At 48.6% G+C, this 27,280-nt stretch overlaps 1 protein-coding gene across 2 annotated transcripts; it reads left to right on the top strand.

The window, feature by feature from the left end:
* Positions 1-7,340: 7,340 nt before the first annotated feature.
* Positions 7,341-25,576, top strand: LOC114603431 (heat shock cognate 71 kDa protein-like). Of its 2 annotated transcripts, none has more exons than XM_028742417.2 (9): positions 7,341-7,498; positions 12,620-12,829; positions 14,203-14,408; positions 15,992-16,144; positions 16,924-17,479; positions 20,954-21,156; positions 21,426-21,624; positions 22,615-22,847; positions 25,135-25,576. In XM_028742417.2, exons 2-9 carry the CDS (start codon positions 12,625-12,627, stop codon positions 25,324-25,326), a joined length of 1,947 nt encoding a protein of 648 aa, XP_028598250.2. In that variant the 5' UTR covers positions 7,341-7,498; positions 12,620-12,624; the 3' UTR covers positions 25,327-25,576. The 2 variants fall into 2 exon arrangements, with proteins under 2 accessions (XP_028598250.2, XP_028598251.2); XM_028742418.2 differs by lacking the exon at positions 7,341-7,498 and adding an exon at positions 7,525-7,627.
* The last annotated feature ends 1,704 nt before the right edge of the window (positions 25,577-27,280 follow it).

Raw genomic sequence — 27,280 nt, forward strand, 5'->3', positions numbered from 1 at the left:
CATGGGTATAAATGCAGCTACATGGATTCAGGATTAGTTTCAGCTGGGATTACGTGAGCATTGAGGATTAATGGCCAGGTTAATAATTACTTTTAAGGGAATGCCAAGTATTGATAAGGGATCTTAAAGAGAACAGTGAGCACACATGAAGATCAACACCCACAGAATTCAATATGCATTTGCGCAAATGTGTGTAATGAAACGTGGAAACGTGCTTCTTCACACGGTACATAAAACTATGGAACTCACTCCCACTGGAGAGGCAGGGATGGCCACCGACTCAGGTGGTTTTGTTGTAAACCAGAAATTACAACAGCTTTAAATGAGGATTAGGCAAACCAATGAAGAAGGGGATCTATCAATGGCTGCTAACAATGATGGCTAAGCTCCTGCCTCCACAGTGGAGGCAGTATTATATGTGTGTGTGTGTTTAACAGATTGCGTGTGCATGATTGTTCAAAGTTTCTTTCTATGCTTTTAACTGTTCTTATTTCATCCGCAAGCCCCCTGAGACCCCGCGAGGGAAAATAGCTGGGTGGGTGTTCTTTCATTTGGGAGGTGGGGTTGCTTTAAATTGGTTTTTAAATGCTAGATGTTGATTTGTATTTTTGCATTTGCATTTGTTCAGGGCTTTTGTTGAGAAGTGCTTTTTTTTTTTAGTTTGCATACATGACCATTGCTTGTCGTTTAAATGATTGTCATCATGTATGTTGTGTTTTTGCATTGTAACTTTGTGCTGAGACTTATGGGTATAGGGCAGTATACAAATTTAATAAATAATATAAAAGTATTATAATTATTATTTTATTTTATTAAGTTGGAAACCACAGGAGGGGAAAGGTGCTCTTGTGCTCAGATCCAGCTTGCACGTTTCCCACATGCGTCTGGTTCGCCCCTGTGAGAGCAGGGATCCGATTATGCTCCGACTTCTGTAAGATAGGCAGGGTTTTTGTGCAACACTATTTACGGCGCCAATAATAAAGCTCGCTCACTTCCGGGAATGCCCCTCTTTGAGCTGCAGGGGGTCTTGCCACCCCCCCCCCCAAGTTAGATCCGCGCGTTGCTTCAGCGCAGCCCTCGCCACCCGCGAGAGAGGCCTATACTAGGCCCCCAAAGACCGTCTTTTTCCTAGTTCTGACGTCTCCATGGTTACCGGGCCTCGCGGAGGGGAGGGGGGAGCAGCGGGTAAAACAGAGCGGGGGGGGGGAAGGAAAGCTACGTGACGAGCGTCTCATATCTCCCGCTGGGCGTGGCCCGGGAAAAGTCTGGAACTTCGTTTCGATTGGAGGGTGAGGCGCCGCCTCTTTGTTTCCCTATTGGTTGTTGCGCGCTGACGGGCATCTCGAAGTTCAGCGAAGCTGTTGGTAATTCAACGTTGGGCTTTGCATATCCGAAAGGCGGTGCAAATTTTGCGTTGAAGACTTTGGTCTTGCCACAAGTGTTTCTAAAGTGGAGGTTTTCATTCCACCAGTCGGTATCCATTGGATTTGAAATTGATTTTATGTATTCCAGTCATTTTAATTGTTTTTTTATAAAAAAAGAAACCCAGATACGCTTGTTTTCATTTTCTAAATATGTATGCAAGTGTTTTATATGTGTTTTTATTTTATTGTGAGATTGCTTCAAAATGCTTTGTAGGACACGGTTCAGAAATGAAATCATTCTTCCTCTTTGGATCTTCTTTTGGTGGATTTCTTGTAGGTAATGTTCCACAATCTCAGGGCTCTGTAGCAGCAAAAAACAAACCAAAAAAAACCACACACACTCCAAAACCCATTATATAGCACTCAGAATTAATAGTTGCTTCTAGATCTCAGTGTGTGCAAAGGTGCTTACAGTGGTACCTTGGGTTACATACGCTTCAGGTTACAGACTCCGCTAACCCAGAAATAGTACCTTGGGTTAAGAACTTTGCTTCAGGATGAGAACAGAAATCGTGCTCCGACGGCACAGCGGCAGCAGGAGGCCCCATTAGCTAAAGTGGTGCTTCAGGTTAAGAACAGTTTCAGGTTAAGAACAGACCTCCAGAACGAATTAAGTACTTAACCCGAGGTACCACTGTACTGGGAAAAGATGTCCCCTTAAGTTTCCCAAGCCCATAATGTAAACAGTTTTAGGCAAAGTACCTTGAACTTCTCCAGGAAACAAACCTGGAACGTTTTTTGGTTTTTTTTACCCCACTCATCAACCAAAAAGGCTCCCAGAGTGACTTGCATACAAGCAAGACAAGACAACCCCTTCCCATAGGCTTACAATTAAAAAAACAAAAAACATGACACACAAGGAAAAAGGCACAGGGAGGGAAGAGGAAAATCAAAACTCAGGCACAGTTGCTCTTATATCGACCAGCTGGCACAGTTCAGCGGAAGGAGTTGCTTGATGCAGTGGCTTCCCCCAGATGTCAGCTGTGGGCAACTCAGTGGTATAACCATGTACATGTGGCTTCTACTGCTGTGTGTATTGTAAACCTTGTGTATGTACAGATAGTGCATTCCTTTATCCTCTCAAGTTGCACAGTTTGCAATTGCAGCGTAGAAAATCCGAGCGAGGCTCGTGAACCGAATATCAGTGGTTTGTAAAGGCAAAGGCATTAATCTGAGCAAATTAGATCCATGAATAATCTCAGGAGGTTTTAATGCATTTTTTTAATTGCATTTTAAACAGGGAGCTTACTTATTCTTCCTTTGTGTCTGCACTGCTAGCATTTTACTGTATTTCCAGTAGCCTGCAGGCTGCAAGTGATAGAAATTCATTGAAAAGGGAAAATTCCCCCAAACAGTTGACAACCTTTTAAACTGGCTCTTCTCCCCTGGCGCACACCAAAGAAATTGTGGAGTTTTTTTCTGACCTGCAGAAGCAGCAATGAGAAAAGCTTCACCGGTTTAATTCTGTTTGCTGCATTGCTATTTCTAAGTACACAACGGCATGGCCAGTCAAAAATGTTGGCACCTTTATTTCTCTTCCCGCCCCATGAATCCACTGATAACAGGTGTCTGGCTGCAACTCGACAAATGAACACACTTTGTCTCTGCTGTTAAAAGGCAAGATACGGGATCCAGCATGTTCTCTGTGGGGTCACCCCTCTTGGCTGCCAGTTTCGTATACTGAGAGGGCAGCCCCCTTGGACTTCAGAAGGCGAATGGTGTTGGTTTACGCCGGCAGAGAAGGTCAGGGAGAGGTGAAACAAGGCCATTTGGCTTTACTGGGCATTTCCTGGTCCAGGCATCATCATTCGGCCATTTAGGAAAGATTACCAGCCTGAGCTCCAACCTACGTGTGACATTATTCAAGCATGCTTCATCTGACATCTGCTGTTATTTTGGAAAAACAACAACACCCTTGCAAGGCCCTGCTCCAAAATGTGTGCTCCCAGTTCTGCTGCTTTATTTATTTATAATTACAGTTATGGGGTGCTAGAGGAGGGGGAGAGCTAGGGGGAGACGCCATGCTCCTTCTTTGACCACTTTTGGTCTCTACCCAAAAGCCAGTGTGGTGTAGTGGTTAAGAGTGGTAGTCTTGTAATCTGGTGAACCGGGTTCGCGTCTCCGCTCTTCTACAAGCAGCTGTTGGGTGACCTTGGGCTAGTCACACTTCTCTAAAGTCTCTCAGCCCCACTCACCTCACAGAGTGTTTGTTGTGGGGGAGGAAGGGAAAGGAGAATGTTAGCCGCTTTGAGACTCCTTCGGGTAGTGATAAAGCGGGATATCAAATCCAAACTCTTCTTCTTCTACCCAGCACTCAGCTCTCAGCTGTAGCTCCTAGAAGCCATAAGCATTAGACTTCCCCTAGATGAGGCTCATCAACCTGGGAAGGGAGCCCACCTAGAAGAAGGAAAACTCTGCTCCTAAACCTCCACTGCTTTGTGGCATATTTTCGGAAGAATAAAAAGCTAAGCAGTAAACCGTACACAAATCCAGAGTGGAGTCTCTAAGGCAGTTGGGTGGCACCTTCTGCTCTTCCGGCAACTCCTGCAGCCAAGCATGGTGTCACAACAACATTGCAAGGTTGGTTAGGCTGAGAGATTTCAACTTGCACTCAGTGGGCTTTATGGCTGAATGGGAAATTTGAACCTTGGCCTTCCAGACCTTTAGTCTGACACTGGCTGCAACTGCTATTTGCTCACTCCTGGCTGCTTCCTAGTGGGATGGTGAGGAATGGCAGCCAGGTAAGGGGGTACAGTGGTACCTCGGGTTAAGAACTTAACCTGAAACTGTTCTTAACCTGAAGCACCAATTTAGCTAATGGGGTCTCCCGCTGCCGCTGCTGTGCGATTTCTGTTCTCATCCTGAAGCAAAGTTCTTAACCCAAGGTACTATTTCTGGGTTAGTGGAGTCTGTAACCTGAAGCGTCTGTAACCCGAGGTACCACTGAACAGTGGTACCTCTAGATACGAACTTAATTCGTTCCAGAGGTCCATTCTTAACCGGAAACTGTTCTTAATGAGAGGCATGCTTTTGCTGCAGCCGGGCCGCCGGCACATGATTTCCATTCTCATCCTGGGGCAAAGTTCTCAACTTGAGGTAACTCTTCCAGGTTAGCGAAGTTTGCAACCTGAGGCGTTTTTAACTTGAAGTACCACTGTAGTTTTCAGCAGATGACTAGTGCAGGCCCCCAGTCTGGATCAGGAGTGCATTCTGGATTGGGGCCCTGTGAATGGGTTTCTCCCAGCCCTTCAAAATAAAAACAGGCAGGTTAAGCACGTTTGTTTATAAAGCCCATGAAAAAGGTTAGCTGTAGTTTTTCTCTTAAATATGATCAGCCTGGAAGCAAAATGTCAAAATTTACTGAGGGTCCTTTCTTTTAAGTGAAACACCCCTGAGATAAGAGGCAAAAATAAAAATGGTGCAGCCCTGGAATTTGAACAAACTGCTTCTTAATACAACCGAGTCTAGGAAAGATGTTGTTTTTAACCTAAGAGTGGGAAAGTACAGACTGAGGTACACGATGGTAACCAAAGTTCAAATTATGGTCCTTGAGGGTGGCTGTGTTTTTCCGCTTGAGAGTCATGTCCCTAGTCTTAATAGACACTGCAGTCTAAAGAAAAATGTTAGAGCTGAAGCAGCCTGTGATGTGCATTTAACAGGAAAACAGATACAGAGGGCGTTAAAGAGAAACACTCTGTTTCCCATGAAACCATCCATCCCATTTCCCCCCAAGTGTCTACCACTGCCACACAAAACCAGCACTTTCCTTAAAAAATAAGAAGAAGGCGGAGTACAGCACATAGGGGATAAGATCAACAAAAAAGTCAGAAAAACACTAGCTGTTATTCTGGCATTGTAGGGGGTTGGACTAGATGACCCTTGGGGTCCCATCCAACTCTACAATTCTATGATTCATTCATTTAAAACATAAATAAATACTGTCTGGTTATAAGAGGGAGGACAGCAGAAATCATGTTGTAAAGGCCTGTCGCAACAACAAAAGTTTTCTGAAGGAAGGGAGGGATGTTTCCTGCTGAGTATCTACTGGCAGGGAGTTCCACAGGGCAGGGTCTGCCACTCTTAAGCCTCTGTCCTGACTTGAAGGCCAGCCAAACCTCAGGAGCATGGAGAACTCAATAATGAAGTGCCCGGGTAATGTTCATCCATTACAATAGTCACATATCACTTGACTTAGCTGGCACACTGAGCAGGAGATTTCTGAGATTCCCGCATCGCAGGGGGTTGGACTAGATGACCTTTGTGGTCCCTTCCCACTCTGCAGTTTTGGCTGGGTGGCTTTGGGTCAATCACTGTCTCTTAGCTTAACTTATGTCACAGCACTGTTTATGAGGATATAACGTGGAGGTGAAAAATCCACGTACCCCGTCTTGAAGGAAAGGTGGGATATACATCATGCGAAAGGCTGGGCTGGATGAATCCCAAGCTGGAATTAAGATTGCCGGAAGAAATATCAACAACCTCAGATATGCAGATGACACAACCTTGATGGCAGAAAGTGAGGAGGAATTAAAGAACCTTTTAATGAGGGTGAAAGAGGAGAGCGCAAAATATGGTCTGAAGCTCAACATCAAAAAAACGAAGATCATGGCCACTGGTCCCATCACCTCCTGGCAAATAGAAGGGGAAGAAATGGAGGCAGTGAGAGATTTTACTTTCTTGGGCTCCATGATCACTGCAGATGGTGACAGCAGCCACGAAATTAAAAGACGCCTGCTTCTTGGGAGAAGGGCAATGACAGGCCTAGACAGCATCTTGAGAAGTAGAGACGTCACCTTGCCAACAAAGGTCCGTATAGTTAAAGCCATGGTTTTCCCAGTAGTGATGTATGGAAGTGAGAGCTGGACCATAAAGAAGGCTGATCGCCGAAGAATTGATGCTTTTGAATTATGGTGCTGGAGGAGACTCTTGAGAGTCCTATGGACTGCAAGAAGATCAAACGCATCCATTCTTAAGGAAATCAGCCCTGAGTGCTCACTGGAAGGACAGATCGTGAAGCTGAGGCTCCAGTACTTTGGCCACCTCATGAGAAGACTCCCTGGAGAAGACACTGATGCTGGGAAAGATGGAGGGCACAAGGAGAAGGGGGCGACAGAGGACGAGATGGTTGGATAGTGTTTTCGAGGTTACCAGCATGATTTTGACCAAACTGCGGGAAGTAGTGGAGGACAGAGATGCCTGGCGTGCTCTGGTCCATGGGGTCACGAAGAGTCGGACACGACTAAACGACTAAACAACAACAACAACAACAAGCAAAGGGGTGGAGCAGAGAAGGAAGAGGCCATCTTCCCCTAATGCTTCATATGCTTAGGTATGCTATTTTGGACAAGCACTCTGCATTTGCTCAGAGGTGCTTTTTCACACCTGTTCAAAATATGTCCTGGTGATGCAGATTCTTGCTTCTGCAACACCCTTCAGAGAGTTGAGAAGCAAACATTGCAGCCCCCTAACACACACAAAACCAACCCTAACTTTGGCCATAAACTTTCCAGGTGGTCTTCTATATAGATCCTTATTCTCTTTCTTCTGTCCCACACCTGCCCTTCTCCCTAAAAATAACCACGCACCCCGACTGCAAAATTAGAAACTGAACTCATAGCTCCAACGGGAAACTTTTTATTTCTGGAGCGCCGGGTGTCACTCCGGGTTGCCGTGTAAACGGGGCGAGGGGCGCGAAACCGGATCTGCCCCTTCCTCGGCTTCTTGAAAGTTCCACTCCAGCGCCGAGACAGCTGGAGCCCGGCGCCGCCCCTTCCCTCTTTGACAGACAAGCCGAGCCAGGCCCGGATTGGACGGATTCGAAGCCAAGTCGAGAAGCTTCTGCAAAGTGTCAGCGCCCTTAAACCGGGTGGGGAAGAGAAAAATGCACTAGCGCGCGCAATAAGAGGGGCGGGGAGGGCGGTCTGCATATAAAGCCTGGGAGTAGCAGGCGGGCGCGCGCGTGCCGACGCTCTCCAGTTGTTTACAGCTGCGGCGCACTTTCAATATAGATAGCAATTTTTCCATTTGTTATTTCCAGTTGCTGTCAGAAGAAAAGGGGCTGCATCTTGCATAAGGTATATATGGCTGTATTGCAGCTTGTTTATGTGCATGCATGGGTGGGAGCAGAAGTTTGGCGTCTCTACAACTGCGCACTTTTCCCGCCTTTGCAGCCAGGCGTCTGGGGCGGGCTCCCTCGGATTCCAGTAAGGATCGCGGGGGATCCTCGCAGGAGGGATCCCCAGGCGCGGGTCGTTCCTGTGGATTGCACCGCGCGAAAGCGAAGAGGCTGCGTGTATTCGGGCTACTGTTGTGGAGCGGATGGTTTAATCTCCAGTGCAAGAGTGCCCCTGAGCATAGTGCAGAGTGGCTTTGCTGCCCCGCGGCGTAAAACACGGGTTCGGTTCTAGGGCTTGACCTGAGCTTCGCCGTTGGTTGCGTTTGGAAACGAGTCGCTGGAATTTGGGGTCCAGCCAGCACCCCAAATTGGGGAGGGGCGACGAACGCATCTTTCGCCACTTTTTTGTGTGCGCTAATTTGGAATGGGCTGCGGAAGTTACGATCCTGATTGCCTTTTTCTTATGGCCTTTGCAGACGCTTTATTTACAGGATCCTTACCGTGTTCCAACTCAGAACTTGCTCTCATTGATCATTCTGCAAAGCTTGATTCCTTGCAAACGCAGCTCGGGTCTTATTTCTAGCATGTTCCTAAACGCAATCCTATACCGTATATGCAGTTTTAATTTAGGAGTGGCCGCTGTTGAAGGCTCGCTTCAGATGCGTAGGACCGGCTTGTGCGACTGCAAATCCTCTTAGGATCGCGCAGTTACGGTACGTTTTCTGGGACTTAATGCAAGCAGGCGTGCCTGGAATTTAGGATTTATAGCTAATTCAGTGCAAAGTAGCGCTGAGCCCGGACGCCTGGGTTCTGCTTTCGTTGGCGAGTACCAGAACGCCATCGTTGGATGTTGAGGCATTCAGTTTGGAGCAAGTTAAATAGGTGGATATTTGCCATCTCTAAATATAAGCGGCCACTATATAGCTTTACCGTGGAAAATTACAGGCAGACAACACCCGTTACTCGCAGTTCTCTGGGCAGCTTCCATTGAACTGGCTGGTGACTATTTTGCAAGGTTTAACTCCTTGCGTCTTCTGGTGGTATTGCTACTAATAACAATAACTAACAACCCACCATCCCAGAATCCATTAGGGTGGTTTGGAATCTTTAAAATAAATAAAGTAGGGATTGATTCATATCTTTTTCTGTCTAATTGGTTCTGGCTGGTAGCAATTCTTCAAAAGAGCACTGGACTGTGTTGTTCCCCCCCCCAAAGAGTAATTAGGAGTTTAAAATAGATGTGTACTTCTGAATAACATCTGCCTGCAGACAGCTGTACATCTTAGATTGCCCTGGAAGTACATTCTTACAATTCACGTTAGAACTGAAGTGGAATTTAAAAAAAAAAAAAAAAAAATAGTTGCCAACTGATGGCCGGGAGAGCTGCTCCTGTTCATTTAAAGGCAACAGGATTCAGTTAGGTGAAGTTTCCTGCAACAAGTGCAATCAGTATTTTGAATACTTGCATATGACAGCTTCATTTGCAAAGGGCAATATCCAACTTACTGTGTAGTGCGAACAATGCCTACTCAGCAGTAAGCCCTATTGATTTCAATGGAGTTTACTCCCAGGTAAACAGGGTTTAAGGTTTGCTACCAGGTTGCTTAAGCCCATTGATTTCAGTGTATGCAGTGGCGTAGCGTGGGTTGTCAGCACCCAGGGCAAGGCAAGTAATTTGTGCCCCCTAACCCGTGGATTTGCCCTAACTCCAGATGTTGCGGCCGGCCCCCCCTGCACCCCCCACGCTACGCCACTGAGTGTATGATTAAAGCTGGCTAATGCTTAGATGGTAGCTTAATTTGGGTGAATTCAGAGTGCATGACAAGCGCACTTAAAACCTCTTGGAAGGGACTTGAAAGGGGTGGAGTGTTTGGTTTCCTCAGGTGCCTGTCTGACTTTGCCTTCTTTGGGGTTGCCACGGGTGGGTGGGGCGTAGAGCCGGGTGGGGCATAGCTCCCCCCTCCCCACAAAAAATAAGAATGGAGCCAATGGAAACTGGCTGCCCAGGAGGTGTGAACACGCGCCTTTTTTTTCTGGAAGGGAAATGGGAGTTTCCAATTAAATGTGTTTAGAGTAGTTTTTCCTCTACTCTTCTGGGGATATCCTAGGCTTGGCTGGGTGCCCAGAAGACTGCATCTGCAAACATTGGCTGTTCATGTGTCCTAACTACTGCTTTGGAACGATCTGCACTTGGAATAAAGCAAGGGGACACATTTTTGTGCCTCAAGAGCATAAAAACATAGGTTTCTGGTGTTCAAAAGAAGCGTCAAATGGTGGGACGTAGGTGTGTGCCTCCTTCGACCTGGCAGAAATATTTTATGTAAAATAACATAGGGCCTTGTTTCAGGAGCTTAGCATATCCAGCAAAAGGTTGTTGTCCCGTGTGCATGTCCCATTCAGTACTGATTTTTAAGAGCTGTAGGTCAGGGGACAGAGCATTTGCTTCTTGTGCAGAAGGCCCTGGGTTCAATTTCTGGCACCTCCAGGTAGGACTTGGAAAGACTCCCATTTTGAAACCCTGGAGAGGTGCTGCCAGCCAGTGTAGGCAGATTGGCACTCAATGGTCAGGAGAAAGGCAGCATCTTGTGTTCCTCTGGAGAGTGATTTGCTTGAGATTACCGGGGCACCTTGTAGCTGATTGGAGATTTGAACCTGGATTTCCTCAGGCCTAGCTTCACTCCAAGCCACAAGTATCATGGGACTACAACTCCCTTCAGCTCCGAGGAAGGTGGGAGTTGTAGTTCTGCTGCATCCGTGGGGCCACAGGTTCCCCATCCTTTCCCTAAACGCTGCCTGCCACCTGTGGTTCTGAGGCACAAATCTACTGGCATAAAAGGACACACACCCTAAAAGAAAACCCAGATGTCTGGAGGCGGATGAGACTTAAATGAGAGGAACACACTCTTAACTATGCCCAGAGGCACTCCACGTTGTTCACTAAACTGGGAATTGCTCCAAAATAGATTGGAGGACTCTGCTGAAACCCTGACACTTTGCCTCTCTAGGTATTTAGGATCTTGAGGGGGGGGGGGGATGGAAAAGTTAGCAGCATAGCTGTCAACGTTTCCCTTTATTAAAGGGAAATTCCCGTATTCCAAATAGGATTCCTCACAAGAAAAGGGAAAAGTTGACAGCTATGGTTAGCACTCCGGGGGTTGGTTTTGGTTTTTTTAAAAAAGCTCCAGGAAAGGAAGGGGAGTCTAATGGGGGTGTTTTTCCCCCAGAGGGTGGTCCTGGAAGCAGAGGCTTTCTTGGGGAGCGAGAAGGACGGATGGTTTCTGAGCTCCTTCGCCTGTTGCGGTTTCTTGGCTTGGCTCACTGCAGCCGTCTTCTGCTCCTCCGCAGTCTCGGAGCCCTCCCTGTAGCAGAGTTCTCGAAAAATCTTTACAGGCTAAGGAGGGAGAGCGCGCAGCATGGCACGAGACTCTTGCAAAGTCCAGCCGCCCAGCCCCAAACGGCTGTCTCCACCCCCACCCCACCCCGCCTTTACGACCTGGGGCAGAGTTGACCACTGGTGTGTGTAGTTTTTTTAATATAATCTGATCTTGAGCAACAGCTGTGCCCTTCAGACTGCCAGCAGCCCTGCCAAGCATGCCCTGAAGCCGAGAATAGGACCCAGTACTGTTTGGCTTAACTACTGCCCGTTCTTGGACCCCCACACCATGACTTCTGAACTGCATGGCTTAATCTGAAAGCAGATCCTTCTTGGCTGCAGCCAAGTCCCAATGTTTCTTACCTAACCCTCCAGTAGCAGCTGCTAGGAGTGGTGCTGGGGGGGGGGAGCACCTCAGATCTCCTGCTATGTTTTTCATTTGCAGCTGAGATTGCTTCTCCTTACTGCTCTTTGTAACCACGTGCCATCTTCGCTCTCTCTGTTTAGAAGCCAGCTTGTCTGGAAGTTGGTGCTCTTCTACCACTGGGGCTGCGCTGTGCATTGGCAAGCCGGCTACAGAGTGCCCCTGAGCATGTGCAGAGCACCCTACAAGGTCTAGTCTGCATCTTGGAAGCAGACTTCCCCCCCCTTTTTTCCCTTTAGCTCTAAATAGCTTTATCATCTTTTTTTCCTTTAGCTCTAAATAGCTTTATCAGTCAGTTGAGCATGAGACTCTTTATCTCAGGGTTGTGGGTTCGAGCCCCATGTTGGGCAAAAGGTTCCAGCATTGCAGGGGGTTAGACTAGATGACCCTCGTGGTCCCTTCCAACTCTGATTCTCTGAAATAGATCTGCTGCCAGCTTTCTGATTTCCAGCTCACGTGGCTCTGGGGTTCTTCCCATACTGCTTCCAGCATGTGCTGTGCTAGGAGCGGTACAGGAAGAGCCAGTGCTATAACGAACTGTAACCTCTGAGTTTTTGGTGTGGCGACTTCCCCTTAAGCTCTCATAGGACGCTTGCCACACAGTGAAGCAATTTCAGTTTCATGAGCATGGCAGTACATAAAGTAATGTTGGTGATGGTCTCATTCTTTTGGGCATGGAAAGTTGCCCGTTACCTTGTTCTTTACCAATAGGGACACTTTTTGGTATCTTATCCTAAAGATCCACCAGGATACTCGGAGGTTCCTCAGTCTTCCAAGCCGTAGCAATGGATCCAATGCAGTGTGATTTCTCTGGTCTGCATTCTGCAAAAAGCGATCTCGCGTCAGACTATTGCTGGGGTTTTAAGCCAGCCCATTAACGCCGATCTCCCTGTGTCATCCTAGTCTCCCTACTTGGGAGCTGAAGGATCCTAATGCTTTGGGGGGGGGGCGGGGGGAGAGGAGGAAATTTTGGCATAATGACTCCTGCAAGCATGTCCAAGATTCTTGCACGTGAGCAGCGGTAGCCAGTTTGCATTGTGGTCCCCTGGAAAGATGTTGTTGGATTATGTCTGGGTTAAATTTTCCCCAGAGCCTTGTCTAGTGCGTTCCCCAAAGCTTCTAGCAGGGCCGCAGCCAATGCAGATGTTTTGCACACATGGCGGGATCTCTGCTCTGACAGATGCTGCTGAACTCCAGTACACTTTTCTGTATGTTTAAGCAATAAATGGGCTGTTGTCTCTTCTTGCATTGATGTCACCGGTGTGTCGCCTTCCCCCTTGCAGCCAAAATGTCCAAGGGTCCAGCTGTCGGCATTGATTTGGGGACCACCTACTCCTGTGTGGGCGTCTTCCAGCATGGCAAGGTGGAGATCATCGCCAACGACCAGGGCAACCGCACCACCCCCAGCTACGTGGCCTTCACGGACACAGAGCGCCTTATCGGCGATGCCGCCAAGAACCAAGTGGCCATGAATCCCACCAACACAGTCTTCGGTAAGAACTGGCCACCCGGCCTTGCCACGCCATCTGGAGGGGTGATAAGTTCTATCTGAGGGCTGAGGGACCCCGCTGCATCCTCCCAGGGAGATCCTTTGGGAGGAAGAGGAGGAGGATAATAAATTTATTACTTATATCCCGCCCATCTGGCCGGGCCTCCCCAGCCACTCTGGGCGGCTCCCAACAGAATATTAAAAACACAATAAAACATGAAACATTAAAAACTTCCCTAAATGGGGCTGACTTCAGATGCCTTCTAAAAGTCAAATAGTTGTTTATTTCCTTGACATCTGATGGGAGGGCGTTCCACAGGGTGGGCGCCACTACCGAATAGGTCCTCTGCCTGGTTCCCTGTAACTTCACTTTTCGCAGGGAAGGAACTGCAGAAGGCCCTCAGACCTGGACCTCAGTTTCTGGGCTGGACAATGGGGGTGGAGACGCTCTTTCAGGTATACTAGGCCAAGGTCATTTAGGGCTTTAAAGGTCAGCACCAACACTTTGAATTGTGCTCGGAAATGTACTGGGAGCCAGTGTACATTTCAGGACTAATGTTATATGATCTCAGCGGCCACTCCCAGTCACCAGTCTAGCTGCCGCATTATGGATTAGTTGTAGTTTCCGGGTCACCTTCAAAGGTAGCCCCACGTAGAGCGCATTGCATTAGTCCAAGTGGGAGATAACCAGAGCATGCATCACTCTGGCGAGACAGTCTGCGGGCAGGTAGGGTCTCAGCCTGCGTATCAGATGGAGCCCTGGACACAAATTTGACCTGTGCCGTCATGGACAGCTGTGAGTCCAAAATGACTCCCAGGCTGCGCACCCGGTCCTTCTGCGCATCAGTTACCCCATTAAGGACCAGGGAGTCCTCCACACCAGCTCACCCCCTGTCCCCCCAAAACAGTACTTCTTGTCAGGATTCAACCTCAATCTCATGGATGGCTTTATTCTAGTTCTGGCTGATTTAGAGAACAGCTGACCAGGTGTGTGAACATGAAAGCACAAATTCCTTATGCAACCTCCCCGGGGGCCGCATTCCAGGGGTAGGGCCGGAGGCAACAGAGATTGAAGCAGCTGATGGCACAGACTTCTTGGTTTGGGGTCCCCTTCCCTCAGGAGTCACGGGCTTTTCTGAAGCAGCCCCTTGAGGGAGGATAGAGAGGGGTGTGTAGAAATTAGCCTCGTTTGTGTAGGTAAAATTTACTTGCTTTGCCCACTTTTTCCCCTGCTGGTATGGAGCACCTGGAAGGGGAACGTGGATTAAGTGCATGTGAATAATAGAGCTCTTGACTTACTCATCTCTTAGCTCCCTGAGGGAAGATGTTATACCTTGAAAGCTCTCATTACTGTTTCCCTGCCTCTCCTCTTCCCAGATGCCAAGCGCCTTATCGGCCGCCGTTTCGATGATCCCGTGGTCCACTCAGACATGAAACACTGGCCCTTCCAGGTCATCAACGACGGGGGTCGTCCCAAGGTGCAGGTGGAGTACAAAGGGGAGACAAAGTCCTTCTACGCCGAGGAGATCTCGTCGATGGTCCTCACCAAGATGAAGGAAATTGCAGAGGCCTACCTGGGCAAGGTGGGTAGCGTGAAGGATGTTGGCCCCAGCTGCAGTGAAGGATTATTGCTTATGCCAGTGGGGTGGTTGAACCTTTGGCTTGTGGGCAAATTTGGGCTTGCCAGGGGGTTCCAGTTCATAGAATCACAGAACTGTAGCTTTGGGAAGGGATAATGAGGGTCCTCTAGCCCAACCCCCTGCAATGCAGAAATCTTGGCTAAAGCATCCATGACAGATGGCCATCCAACCTCTGCTTAAAAGGAAGGAGAGTCCCACCACCTCTTGTGGGGGTCTGTTCCCCTGTCAAACAGTTCTTACTGTCAGAAAGTTCTTTCTGATGTTTAGTCGGAATCTCCTTTTTTGTAACTTGAAGCCATTGGTTCGAGTCCTGCCCTCCAGAGCTGGAGAAAAGAAGCTTGCAGGTGTCAACAAGTTCACCCGGATGGGCAAGGAGTAGGGTTCAGTCCTGCTGGGAATGTGCTAGTGGAGGAAACCCCTGCAGCCAGCAGGACTGAAAACTCCTCTCACCAGCTTGGTCAGTGGAGGGTTCAATCTTCTTAATGCCAGATTATTTTTATAAAGCTTTTTTTTTTAAAAAAAAAAAAAAAGTAAGATGAAAAATTTGGAAAAGTAAACTCCGTAATCAAAGTTACGAAACATCAGATCAGTACAGAGGTGGTGTTTTCAAAATAGATGTAGAATAGGTAATATAGAAAAACAACAGCAAAAGACATCATGAAAACCAAATTCCACAATGTGGTGGGAGAAGAGTGTTTTGTGTATCTGAATTTGAAACGTGATAAATCACCAAAACGGCATGGAAATGTTCAGAATCTTCCTCAGGCATCAGGTGTGTTACCCCGCCGACTGTTAAAGTTGGTCCTAGGGTGGGAGAAATGAAAAGATTTGGCCCACTGTGCCAACCGCACTTTGTGGAGCCTTGTAAACAAAAGGATAGATCTCTGCCACAAGGAGCATACAGTCTTAAATTCTAGCTGGAAGGGAATGAATTATAAGTAGAAAGGAGTGAAAGTGAGCAATCGCCTTTTCAAGTACAGTCATACTTTGGAAGTCGAACAGAATACGTTCCGGAGGTCCGTTCAATTTCCAAAATGTTTGGAAACCAAAGCGCAGCTTCTGATTGGCTGCAGGAAGCTCCTGCAGCCCGTCGTAAGCCCCGTCGGATGTTTGGCTTCCAAAAATAGTTCGCAAACTGGAACAGTCACTTCCGGATTTGTGGCATTCGGGAGCCAAAACGTTCAAGAACTAAGCTGTTTGAAAACCAAGGTACAACTGTACTTTGGTTTAGTTATGACTGGGGAGCAGTGGTGACAGGAAGCTCTGGTCTGTATATTAAACCAGCAGTTGCTCTCCAGAATTCCAGTACACTGGTTCTGGGTCTTCTTGGCAGTACGCCGCATTGATTCTGGGCCTTTTACATACAAAAAGCTTGGAATGTGGAGTTGGAGAGGCAAAGGACTATGAGGTAAATTTGAATTCCCCCTTTATTTTCTCTACCTTCCACACAATACCCACCAACAACAACACAATGGGGGCAAGAGCAGTGCTCTAATTCTCTTTCTTTCTCCCTCTTTCTGCCACAGACAATTGCCAATGCCGTCATTACAGTCCCGGCCTACTTCAACGACTCCCAGCGACAAGCCACTAAGGACGCTGGCACCATCTCGGGCCTCAACGTCCTCCGCATCATCAACGAGCCCACGGCAGCTGCCATAGCGTATGGCCTGGACAAAAAGGTCAGGAGGGGTTTCATTACCCCCCCCCCCAACATGTTGCTAGGTTTGGACTAAGCCCAGGACAGTGAATTGCAGGGAAGAGGACACAACACTTATCTTTCGTGAGCAGGGTTGGGAAGCCTGTGACCCCTTGGTGTTGCTGGACTACAACTCCCACCGTTCTTGGCCCTTGGCCATGCTGGCTGGGGCTGATGGGAGTGGGAGTCCCAACAACAGCTTGGAGGGCCGCAGGTTTCCCTCACTTCTAGGCCAGAAGATCCCAGAAAGTTCTTGGGTCGAGTTCATACCTTTGAAGCACTTTCAATTCCCAAAGGATTCTGGGAATTGTACTTTAAGGGTGCTGACAGGAGACCAACCTATTCCCCTCCCAGAACTACAATTCCCGGTGCACTTTTAATCCCTCTTCCCAAGGAACTCTGGGAGCTCTAACTCTCGGAGAGAGTGTGGGGTCTCTGAAAAACTCTCAGCACCCTTGGTGAACTACAGGTGCCAGAATTATTTGGGGGAAGCCACGATCGTTTAACATGGTATCGGAGTGCTTTACATGTTTGATATGAGCGTGGTCCTAAGGGCTATCACGAAACTACAGTTCCCAGCAATCTTCTGAGAGAATCCTGACAATAATCCAAGCTCAGGTCTGCAATTGAGTCCCGTTCTTTGGTTCATGGTTAAGTGGTGGAATTTATGTTTGTGTGTTGAGTTTTGGTTCAAGGCATTGGAATTCCACCCAAAACAGGCCGCGGTTCTTTTTACATATTGCTGATCCTTCCTTCCTGTAGGTTGGCGGCGAGCGCAACGTCCTCATCTTTGACCTGGGCGGCGGCACTTTCGACGTCTCCATCCTGACCATCGAGGACGGCATCTTTGAGGTGAAGTCGACGGCCGGCGACACCCACCTGGGCGGCGAGGACTTCGACAACCGCATGGTGAACCACTTTGTGTCGGAGTTCAAGCGCAAGCACAAGAAGGACATCACGGACAACAAGCGGGCGGTCCGGAGGTTGCGCACCGCCTGCGAGCGGGCCAAGCGCACCCTCAGCTCCTCCACCCAGGCCTCCATCGAGATCGACTCCCTTTATGAGGGCATAGACTTCTACACCTCCATCACCCGGGCCCGCTTTGAGGAGCTGAACGTGGACCTCTTCCGGGGCACCCTGGAGCCTGTGGAGAAGGCCCTGCGGGACGCCAAGCTAGATAAGTCTCAGGTGCACGACATTGTGCTGGTTGGTGGCTCCACCCGCATCCCCAAGATCCAGAAGCTCCTGCAGGACTTCTTCAACGGCAGGGAGCTCAATAAGAGCATCAACCCTGATGAAGCAGTGGCCTATGGTGCAGGTAAGAGAGCCTCCCCAGAGGTGGTAGGCCTCAGAATGCCGGTGGCTAGGAAACTAGGGTTGCCACCTCGTTATATATAATGCAGGATTTCCCCATAAGGTAAAGGTACCCCTGCCCGACAGGGCCAGTCGTGACCGACTCTAGGGTTGCGCGCTCATCTCGCTCAAGAGGCCGGGAGCCGGCGCTGTCCGAAGACACTTCCAGGTCACGTGGCCAGCGTGACGAAGCTGCATCTGGCGAGCCAGCACTGCACATGGAAACGCCATTTACCTTCCCGCTATAAAGCGGTCCCTATTTATCTACTTGCACTTAGGGGTGCTTTTGAACTGCTAGATGGGCAGGAGCTGGGACCGAACGGCGGGAGCTCACCCTGCCGCAGGGATTCGAACCACCGACCTTACGATCAGCAAGTCCTAGGCACTGAGGTTTATCCACAGCGCCACCCGCGGATTTCCCCGTACTTGGATGTAAAATGCTACGTCCTGTATTGATACGGTTCTGTCCCGTATTTCAGGTCCTTCTCTCTTGGTGCCAAGTTAGGGATCCTTTCCAAATGCACCTGTTTGAAAGGGTGTGTTAAAGGTTCATGTAGCCCAGACAGATGGACAGATTTTTTGTGTGTGACAAATTCCAGAGGGGGCCACCTGGTTCGGCTGCAGTAGATTTTAATGAATTTCTTTGAAGCTACTGCAGCACCAGATGGGGGTGGGGAATCGCCCCCAGCCGCCTTGTCCTGTATTTTTTCAGAACAGAAGTGGCAACCTTCTAGGAAACGCATGTGGGGAGAAACCCGATGGCTAAGTTTTGCCTTCCTCTGTCAGAGACAGAATAATAATTGCTGAAAACTGCAGGAGAGAGTGTGGGTGCTGCTTTTGGGCTTCCCATCTGCCTGGCCCCTCTGAGAACACGATGCTGGACTAGTAGATAAACATTTTTGCCCACTCCTGCAGGCGGTGCTGCTAATATCAGGGGTTGGTATTTTTAGGCACGTTCCAAGAACCCAGGTCCCGGCAGGGGACCCATGTCTAAAGCCCAGAGGCTCTGGTCTTCCGTAACTGCTGCAGCTTTTCTGAGGCAGCTGGTTTCCATCATCTAAACATCTTAAGTTGCCTCCTGAGAAATGAGAAGAGGGTCCTTTGCCAGTTATTGGGGCCTGAGCAGATGCCTGGCTTTGCCCGCTAACCCTGATGGATGTATTCTGCCTCAGTTGTTGGTATTCAGTAGCATGCTTGCCTCTCCCAGCTGCTGGGAACCTCAGATGGGGAGAGGTCTGGTGTCCTCAGCTTCCTTCTTGGGGTTTTCCCACAGGGCTTTTTTCAGCTGGAACTCACAGGAACTCAGTTCCTGCACCTCTCAGGTGAGCACCACTGCCATTCTAAGACAATGAGGGAGAGGTGCAGGGTGAGTTCTGGCACCACTTTTTCTAGAAAAACAGCACTGGGTTTCCCATAAGCTTCTGGTTGGACACTGTGAGAACAAGATTCTAGACTAGATGGGCCACTGGGCTGATGTAGCAGCCAAGCTCTTCTTAATGTTCACGCTGGAGTTGGAACCGTCGTAAGGGTGAAGCAGTCGATCGGGATTTGTTACTCAACCGCGCTGCATACCAAAGAAAGGGCAGTGAAGTATTGAGCAAAGGGGTGGGGAACCTTTGTCAATCGAAGAGCTGCATGCCAGTCAAGGGTGAGGCCAGAGGCTTGAGTGGGTGGAGCAACACGTTTAACTCCTTTATTGTTTACAGTCATACCTCATGTTGCGTCTGCTTCATACTGTGTCTTTTTGCATTATGTCCCATGGCAACCCGGAAATACCGGAATAGGTTACTTCCTGGTTCCGCCGCTTGTGCATGTGCAGAACCGCGCTATGTGCAGAAGCGCCAAAACGCACCTGCGCAGACGCAGCGCTTCGAATTGCGGGCATTTCACATTATGGATGGGCCTCCGACTCATCTTGTTTTATCAGAGATCTCTTCTGTTAGCAGTCTTTACTCCCCCTTCTTCCTTGAAATATGTGCATTCCTTTCTCCAAATTGTTTCTTTTGAAGTTCTTGCAGCTAGTGGCGCGGATCAGGGATGGCGTCCAGGAGCGCTGAAATCCCACAGGAGGGCTTTGTGCCTAGTGCCCCCATCCCCACAAATTTGGGGGTGGTATAGGGCACAGCAGGCAAGGGCAGTCCCCCCCACCATCCTGGGGGGGGGGTAGGAAGGCTGATTACTCCCATCATAGCCTCCAAATTACCTCGTGTGGGTCAGAGAGATGTTATTGTCAGCCATCTTCTGATGCGCCCCCTAGTGGCTCCCAGAAGCCAGAGGTTTCTTCGCATTCCCGCCAGGAAAGCAAGAAGCGTCAGCAGGGTCCAAGGATACATTTCTAGCCAGGCAAAAATGGGGCCAGCAAAGGCTGTGGCCTGGGCACTGTCCCAAGGACCAGATAGAGATTCCTGGAGGGCCACGTTTCACGCCTGGCTTCTAGGGACACAGTATTCAACTTAATTCTACAAAGCATTAAAAGTCTAGTGTTGATAGTACCATTTGGGAATGCTGATAGAATAGCATTGGCTTCCACCTGCCCCATCAGGACAGAAGCAGGTTGTAATTCCACTGATCTTCCAGGAGGTGTCCTCATTATATCTTTTTACCACACCTAGCACTACAATACTTTAAGCAGCCATGGCCTCCCCCAAAGCACCCTGGGGGTTGTAGTTGGTTAAGGGTGTCATGGAATTCTATTCAGTATTGATCCAGAGTAGAATCCCAACGTACAGTTAGCAGAGTAAAAGCTTAAACATGTTGCAGGATCCCCAAAAATAGTCCAGAGGCAATTAATATTTCATCCAGCAGAGCTTTACTGCTGCTGAAGGCAAATGAGCATATTGGTCACAAATCCAATACATTCAGTCAATAAGAAATCTAGTTGCAGCAGACCTAACTTACAATAACTTACTATGTACAGAACACCACACTAGGAGGAAAGAAAGACAGAAGGTGAAACCCAGGCTCCTCCAGGCCTATTTTTATAGTCAGCATCACCTTGACAGAAGAGATAAGAGAATCAATTTTAAGCCAGTTGTACTCAGCTTCTCTGAAGGAACAACCCGAACATCACGAACCTTTTGCTTGTTTCTTTCACACACAGAAGCTTCCAGAATGCTCTTGAATTAATTAGAACAGGAAAGATCTGTACACATCAGATTGATACCTTTTGCACTAAGAAATGCCAACTGACAGAGGGTGCTAGGAGTTTTTGGGAGATTGCTGCTTCCCCCACAGAGCTACAGTTCTCCAAAGTGGTTTTACAAAATTTCTCCAAGGTTGGAGGAAACTCCAGGGGGCTTTGGAACAGCCGGTGGTCACGACTGGAGAGAAACTAATTGTCTTCTTAAGAGCCTAAGACCAGCCTGCTAAATCAGGCCTAAATTCCTGACTGTTGGCTTGACTGCTCCATCACCACCTGCGTTGCTCTTCTCCCCCACAGCTGTCCAGGCTGCCATCCTCTGCGGGGACAAGTCCGAAAACGTGCAGGACCTGCTGCTGCTGGACGTCACGCCTCTGTCCCTGGGAATCGAGACGGCCGGCGGGGTGATGACCGCCCTCATCAAGCGCAACACAACCATCCCCACCAAGCAGACCCAGACTTTCACCACATACTCGGACAACCAGCCTGGGGTGCTCATTCAGGTAAGGGGAGGTGACTGTGTCCATGGCAAGGGAGCATTATGGGATGCTGTCTGAGCGTTGCATTTAGCAGGCCGAGCATTGCCAAAACAATGGCACAGACCCAGTTGACCGAAGCTACGGGCGGTTTTGTGTAGTTGCCTGAAGGATGCGCACCCTGAGTTTCTTGCATGGTGTGGTTGTGTTGGGAGAACCGAGCTTTGCTTTCTAACCTCATGGTGGTCTCCTTCCTTCCTTCCTTCTCAACCCCCCCCCCCCCTTCCCACAAATAGGTATACGAGGGAGAGCGTGCCATGACCAAAGACAATAATTTGCTGGGCAAGTTTGAGCTGACGGGCATCCCTCCTGCTCCTCGCGGTGTCCCCCAGATTGAAGTGACCTTCGACATAGATGCCAACGGCATCCTCAACGTCTCTGCCGTGGACAAGAGCACTGGGAAGGAGAATAAGATTACCATCACCAATGATAAGGGTGAGTACGCTGGCTGAGGGGGGGACAGCTGTTGCTTCTCGCCCATCACAACACATCCTTGCGGTTGTTAATCTGGGCACCCAATCAACACGAGCACATATGCCCCAAACAGCCCAATGTGCCAACTCTACTTGGATTCCATTGACGGTTTGATTCCCCCCCCCCCCCCAGTAGTAGCCCAGTGGAATAGGGAGTGAAGCTCTGCAAACAAATAAACCAAGCGATGTCATTATTTTCAAAATTTCTTTGTCCGAGGGTCACAGTGCAGCTTACCATATCAAAGCACAAAAATGCGTAGCATAGTAACACACACACAAAATTTAGAAGGCCACAGAGGGTTTCATTAGCCAAAGGGCTGGGAGAAGAGGGAATGTTTTTGCCTGGCGCCTAAATACATGTGGGAATTAGGAAGTATGGGGGGAGACAGAATGAAGTGCTGCTTGAATGCAGCCAGATTGGTTTCAGCTATAATCTGGGGGGGGGGGGGGTTAAATGTGTTCATCCGCACTTCTCTTTTCCCCAAGATTTCTAGTCATGGGTCTGAGAGGTTCTTTTTGTGTCTTTCTTTCGTCCTGCCGCTTTTCCCTGGGAAACCCCCCAGTTTACTGCTGATTTGGAACAAATGTCCACCAGGTTTTCTGCAGATTAAAGAAAAATAACCAACTCAAACCCAGGACTAGAAATCAGGGGGGGATTTATAAAAGAATGGGAACTGTTTATTCAATATTTACAGATTAATTGCAAACAGGTAGAAACATTGGCAGGATTATTGTAACAACCTGCAGTTTCATAAGGGTATATATTTAAAGGCGATAATTAGAGGAGCAAATTAAATGAATTTGGATTGCTCTGTCCCAGCTCCTGCCATCCTTGAGCATTGGCCATGCTGACTGGGGAAGACAGCATGTAGATAACCTGCAGGCAGCCCCCGCCCCCAACCTGGCTTAGTAGTTTGCCCCTGACCTGTGTGGCTTCTCTCTCGTGCCGCAGGCCGCCTGAGCAAGGAGGAGATTGAGCGCATGGTCCAGGAGGCAGAGCAGTACAAGGCTGAGGACGAGATCCAGAGGGAGAAGATCACGGCCAAGAACTCCCTGGAGTCCCTGGCCTTCAACATGAAGAGCACGGCGGAAGATGAGAAGCTCAAGGACAAGCTGTCCCCAGAGGACAAGCAGAAGATCCTGGACAAGTGCAACGAGGTCATTTCCTGGCTGGACAGGAACCAGGTGAGCTTACAAAGGGAAGCGGGTGTGAGCTGCAGCGGTACTTGTCTCAGAATTTACTTCCTGTTTGGAAAAGAAGCCACAATGAAGCAGGAGGGGGAAGTTAAGGTAAATGGGACTGCATGAGGCACATACTGCAAGCAGTCGAGGAGGTTTGGCTCTTATTTCTACTATGTATTTTGCGGTTTTAATATCGCAGTTTTACATTGTGAACCGCACTGAGATCTGCGGGTGAAGGGCGGTATACACATTTAATAAATAATCGAAATGAAGGGATGTGGGTGGCGCTGTGGGTTAAACCACAGAGCCTAGGACTTGCTGATCAGAAGGTCGGCGGTTCGAATCCCTGTGACGGGTTGAGCTCCCGTTGCTCGGTCCCTGCTCCTGCCAACCTAGCAGTTCGAAAGCACGTCAAAGTGCAAGTAGATAAATAGGTACCGCTCCGGCGGGAAGGTAAACGGCGTTTCCGTGCGCTGCTCTGGTCCGCCAGAAGCGGCTGTCATGCTGGCCACATGGCTGTATGCCGGCTTCCTTGGCCAAAAAAAAGCGAGATGAGCGCCGCAACCCCAGAGTTGTCTGCGACTGGACCTAATAGTCAGGGGTCCCTTTACCTTTAATCAAAATGATAATGTGAGGTTGAGGAACCTGCAGCGCTTTGTATGTTGTGGGAGGTTTTTTTTTAGCAGAGTTTGGATGTTTATCTGTCGTGAATGCTGTAGTTGAGAGATTCCTGCATTGCAGGGGGTTGGGCTAAATGGACCTTGGGGTTCCTTCTAAGTCTGTGACACTATGCTTCTATGACTCCAGCTCCCATTAGATGCCCTTGCCAGATGGGTAACAGTAAGAGGTAATGGGAGCAACTTCTGCAGGGCCACAGTGCTCCCCCATGCCTGCAGTAAAGCAATGTGTGATGGCAGAGAAGGAGGTGTTTTGTTTTTTTTACAGGATTTCAGATCTCCAGTGATAAACAACCTTAGTTGCCTTGGTATAGCACAGCAAACTACAGGCGAGCGAGGCTTTGTTTACTGCTATAGATGCAACATGGCTTCTCTGCAGGTTTTCCTGGGAATTGTAACTTAGGGCTTTTGTTTTCTCTTGTTCCACGGCTCCCCCACAGGGGGAAAGCGCTGTTGAGCGCTCAATCAGAGCAAATGCAATTCGGGTTCCCCCCGGATTCCTGTTTGTTCTGATCTATTGCTGATCTTCCCTTGGAAGAGGAGCAGGGCCAGTGGAAGAATTTCTCAGACCCATGCTTTCTAGGCACAGCACAAGTGGAAGTGTGACGTGTCGGTTCCACTTCTGTTGGAACCTTATTGCGGCATTTTGAGTTCGCCTTTGAATCATGGGTTGTTGCTGTGTTGTTCAGCTGTGTTCCACTAGAGGGCAGCCAAAGCATCCGAGTGATGGAGCATAAGTTTGGCGTAATATAGATCTTCTCCTTTGCAGATTGGCTGAAAAGCCAAATCTAACTTTCCTGAAACCTGGTTTCCTGGGGAGAGTGCTAGCTGCTAAGGAAGGGCAGAGAAATCAGTGTCTCTTCCTACAGGAGCAAAACGCCGAAGCGTAGGCCCTTTTGATCTGTCTTCAAGGCTGGAACCAGCTGAGGGTTTTCTTGTGTGTGTGTGTACACACAATTTTTGTTAAATTTTCTAAATTACATTTCAAAATACTCATTTAAACAACCTTAAATCAATGACTTCTCTTCTCTTTCGGTGGTTCATTTCTCATGCCATACATCCCTGCATATTTTACATGAACTAAACCATTCAATAATCCATTGAATAATAAGGCTGGCATGCATGCCTTTGGGTATGGGAAGGCAAAAATCTATAAAGGCTTTATGAACCATATTCTAAGGAAGCATTTGTATAGAGTTTGGAAGAAATATGAAAATTTGCTGGAAAGGAAAACACCTCTGTGGCCCTCTCCCTTTGAGGCTATTGCAATAAAGAGAGTTAATATGGATAGATAGACAATGGGCAACTTACAGGGAATTGCTACACTTTACAGAAGGGGGGTGGGCTTAATTGAAATCAATAGAAAATGTAAGGAGCCATGTTATAGACCGGTTACAATATCATCAATTATATGAAATGTTTAGAACAGACAGGAAAAATGGTTTTCCCCGGACCAAAGCTCGCGATTTGAAAAAGGACTTTTACAAAACAAAAGAAAAACTTACTATCTAAAATGTACAATCTGTTGTTAGAATGGGAAATGAAAGACGAGCTTGTTAAAGTTCAGAATATCCTTAACGGTATCGCACCTCTTCTTTCCTTGTCTCACCCAGATGGCGGAAAAGGATGAATATGAGCACCAGCAGAAGGAGCTGCAGAACGTCTGCAACCCCATCATTACCAAGCTGTACCAAGGGGCAGGGGGCATGCCCGGGGGCATGCCGGGTGGGATGCCCGGGGGCTTCCCAGGAACCGGAGGAGCTGGCGGTGGCTCTTCAGGCCCCACCATCGAAGAGGTGGATTAAGAGCCTTCTTCCTTTTCCTCTGCTCTGCATGGTAATAGGGAGAAATGCAAGCTGGCCTGGATTCTGCTTCACTTTGCCAACTTCTGCCCATGAGCCTCTGCACTTAAATGGAGTTTGCTTGCTCTGTTCTCTCCCCACCACTCCTCCCCATCTGTTTTCTGTAATGGAGTGGGGCATGTCTCCTTACTTACCGCCAAATCCGAGACTTCAGAGATGGTGTTCACATGAATAAATTATTGCACTTTCATCACCCTGCCGCTTTGGTGCCCATGTGTTTTGTATATTTGTGTTTTGTTGTGTACAAATTCACAAGGTTCTAGTCCACAATATGTTGCCTGTTAAGATAGTTGACATGCTGGTGTTGTTGGGTGACCTCCTTTTTTTGCCCAAGAACTACAAGTGCAAAACCACGGGGCTTTGTTGGAATCCAACCATCTGCTGATCAATGCTTGCAAATCCCATATGGGCCAAGCCAGACTTACCTGGCATCAGGTGTATGGCACAGGGGCATGGCTTGGGGGCAAAGCAGCCTTGCAGGCCCAACAGCTGGTTCAGGGGCCCCATGTGGTTAATAGTTGCAGCCCCTGTGGTCAGAGACCATATAACCCATGATGCAGCGCACACAGGTGTGCATGCCTGGCAGCAGCGGCATGCATCCATACTGCTTTTGTTCCTGTCTTTTAATAAGAAAAGCTGGCTTAGGAAGGCACTGGGCTGATGGCCCAGCTAGTAACCCTTGATAGCTTTCTCCATAAATTTATCCTGCCCTCTTTTAAAGCCATTCGAGTTTGTGGTCACCATTGCCTCTTTTGGGAGCGTGTTCCATAATTTATGTACTGCATGAAAAAGTTAATTTACCTTCCTTGGATGTCCACGTGTTCTAGTATTAATGCGAGAGGGAGAAAATCTCTTCCCTCCTGGAAGATCTGGGTCAGCCAATACGGTGGGAATTCCACTGAGCCATTTTTGCCTGCAACAAAAAAAGGTGGGGCCATGTAACTTCCTTGACCTGTGCATGCGATCCCCTCTCATCCTAATAGCTATGTTTAAAGCCAGTATCTGGCACACCCCAAATGCAGGCCTTTTTCTGTCGCTAAAACAAAAGAATCTGTTTTGCCCTTTAGTTAACCTTTTGCCCTACCTGTTTGCCATAAGGGCTGTGCCTCAATTGAGGACTTAAGATCATGCAGAAAGGGAGCAACTCCCCCCCCCCCCCGGAAGAACAAATCTTACGAGAAGCAGCATTTGGTGATTACATTGGCTCTGGAATTCACATCATGGGTAGTTAAAATGATTGCACCATTGTGCGGACCTCTCAACAAAGCTGAATGATGGGACCATAAGTCACTGACTTATGTCACTATGACACTGACAGATCTATGGGAGTCTCCCAATCCATCCTACAGATAACAGCAACTGAACCTGGGGGGCTTTACATGGAAGCCCTACCTGTAAAAAGGTAAAGGACCCCTGGGCGGTTAAGTCCAGTCGGAGGCGGCTATGGGGTTGTGGCGCTCATCTCACTTTCAGGCCGAGGGAGCCAGCATTTGTCCACAGACAGCTTTCTGGGTCATGTGGCCAGCATGACTAAACCACTTCTGGTGCAACGGGACACTGACGAGTGCCAGAGGGCATGGAAATGGGTACCTGTCGCAGCTTTACCTATTTATCTGCTTGCACTGGTATGCTTTTGAACTGCTAGGTTGGCAGGAGCTAGGATAGAGCAACGGGAGCTCACCCTGTCGCGGGGATTCAAACCGCCGACCTGATTGGCAAGCCCAAGAGGTTCAGTAGTTTAGACCACAGCGCCACCCACACCCCTATAGCCCTGTCCTGTGCTACTGAGCTTGCAAGGTAATGGGTTAAGAGTTGCAGTTAGACAGTTGTGCTTACGCGATCTGGATGTCTGAACAATCAGTGTCATGGACTGGTTGGACACAGAGGAGCGGTGGCA

This window comes from Podarcis muralis, chromosome 7 (assembly GCF_964188315.1).
Source record: "Podarcis muralis chromosome 7, rPodMur119.hap1.1, whole genome shotgun sequence".
NCBI lineage: Eukaryota > Metazoa > Chordata > Lepidosauria > Squamata > Lacertidae > Podarcis > Podarcis muralis.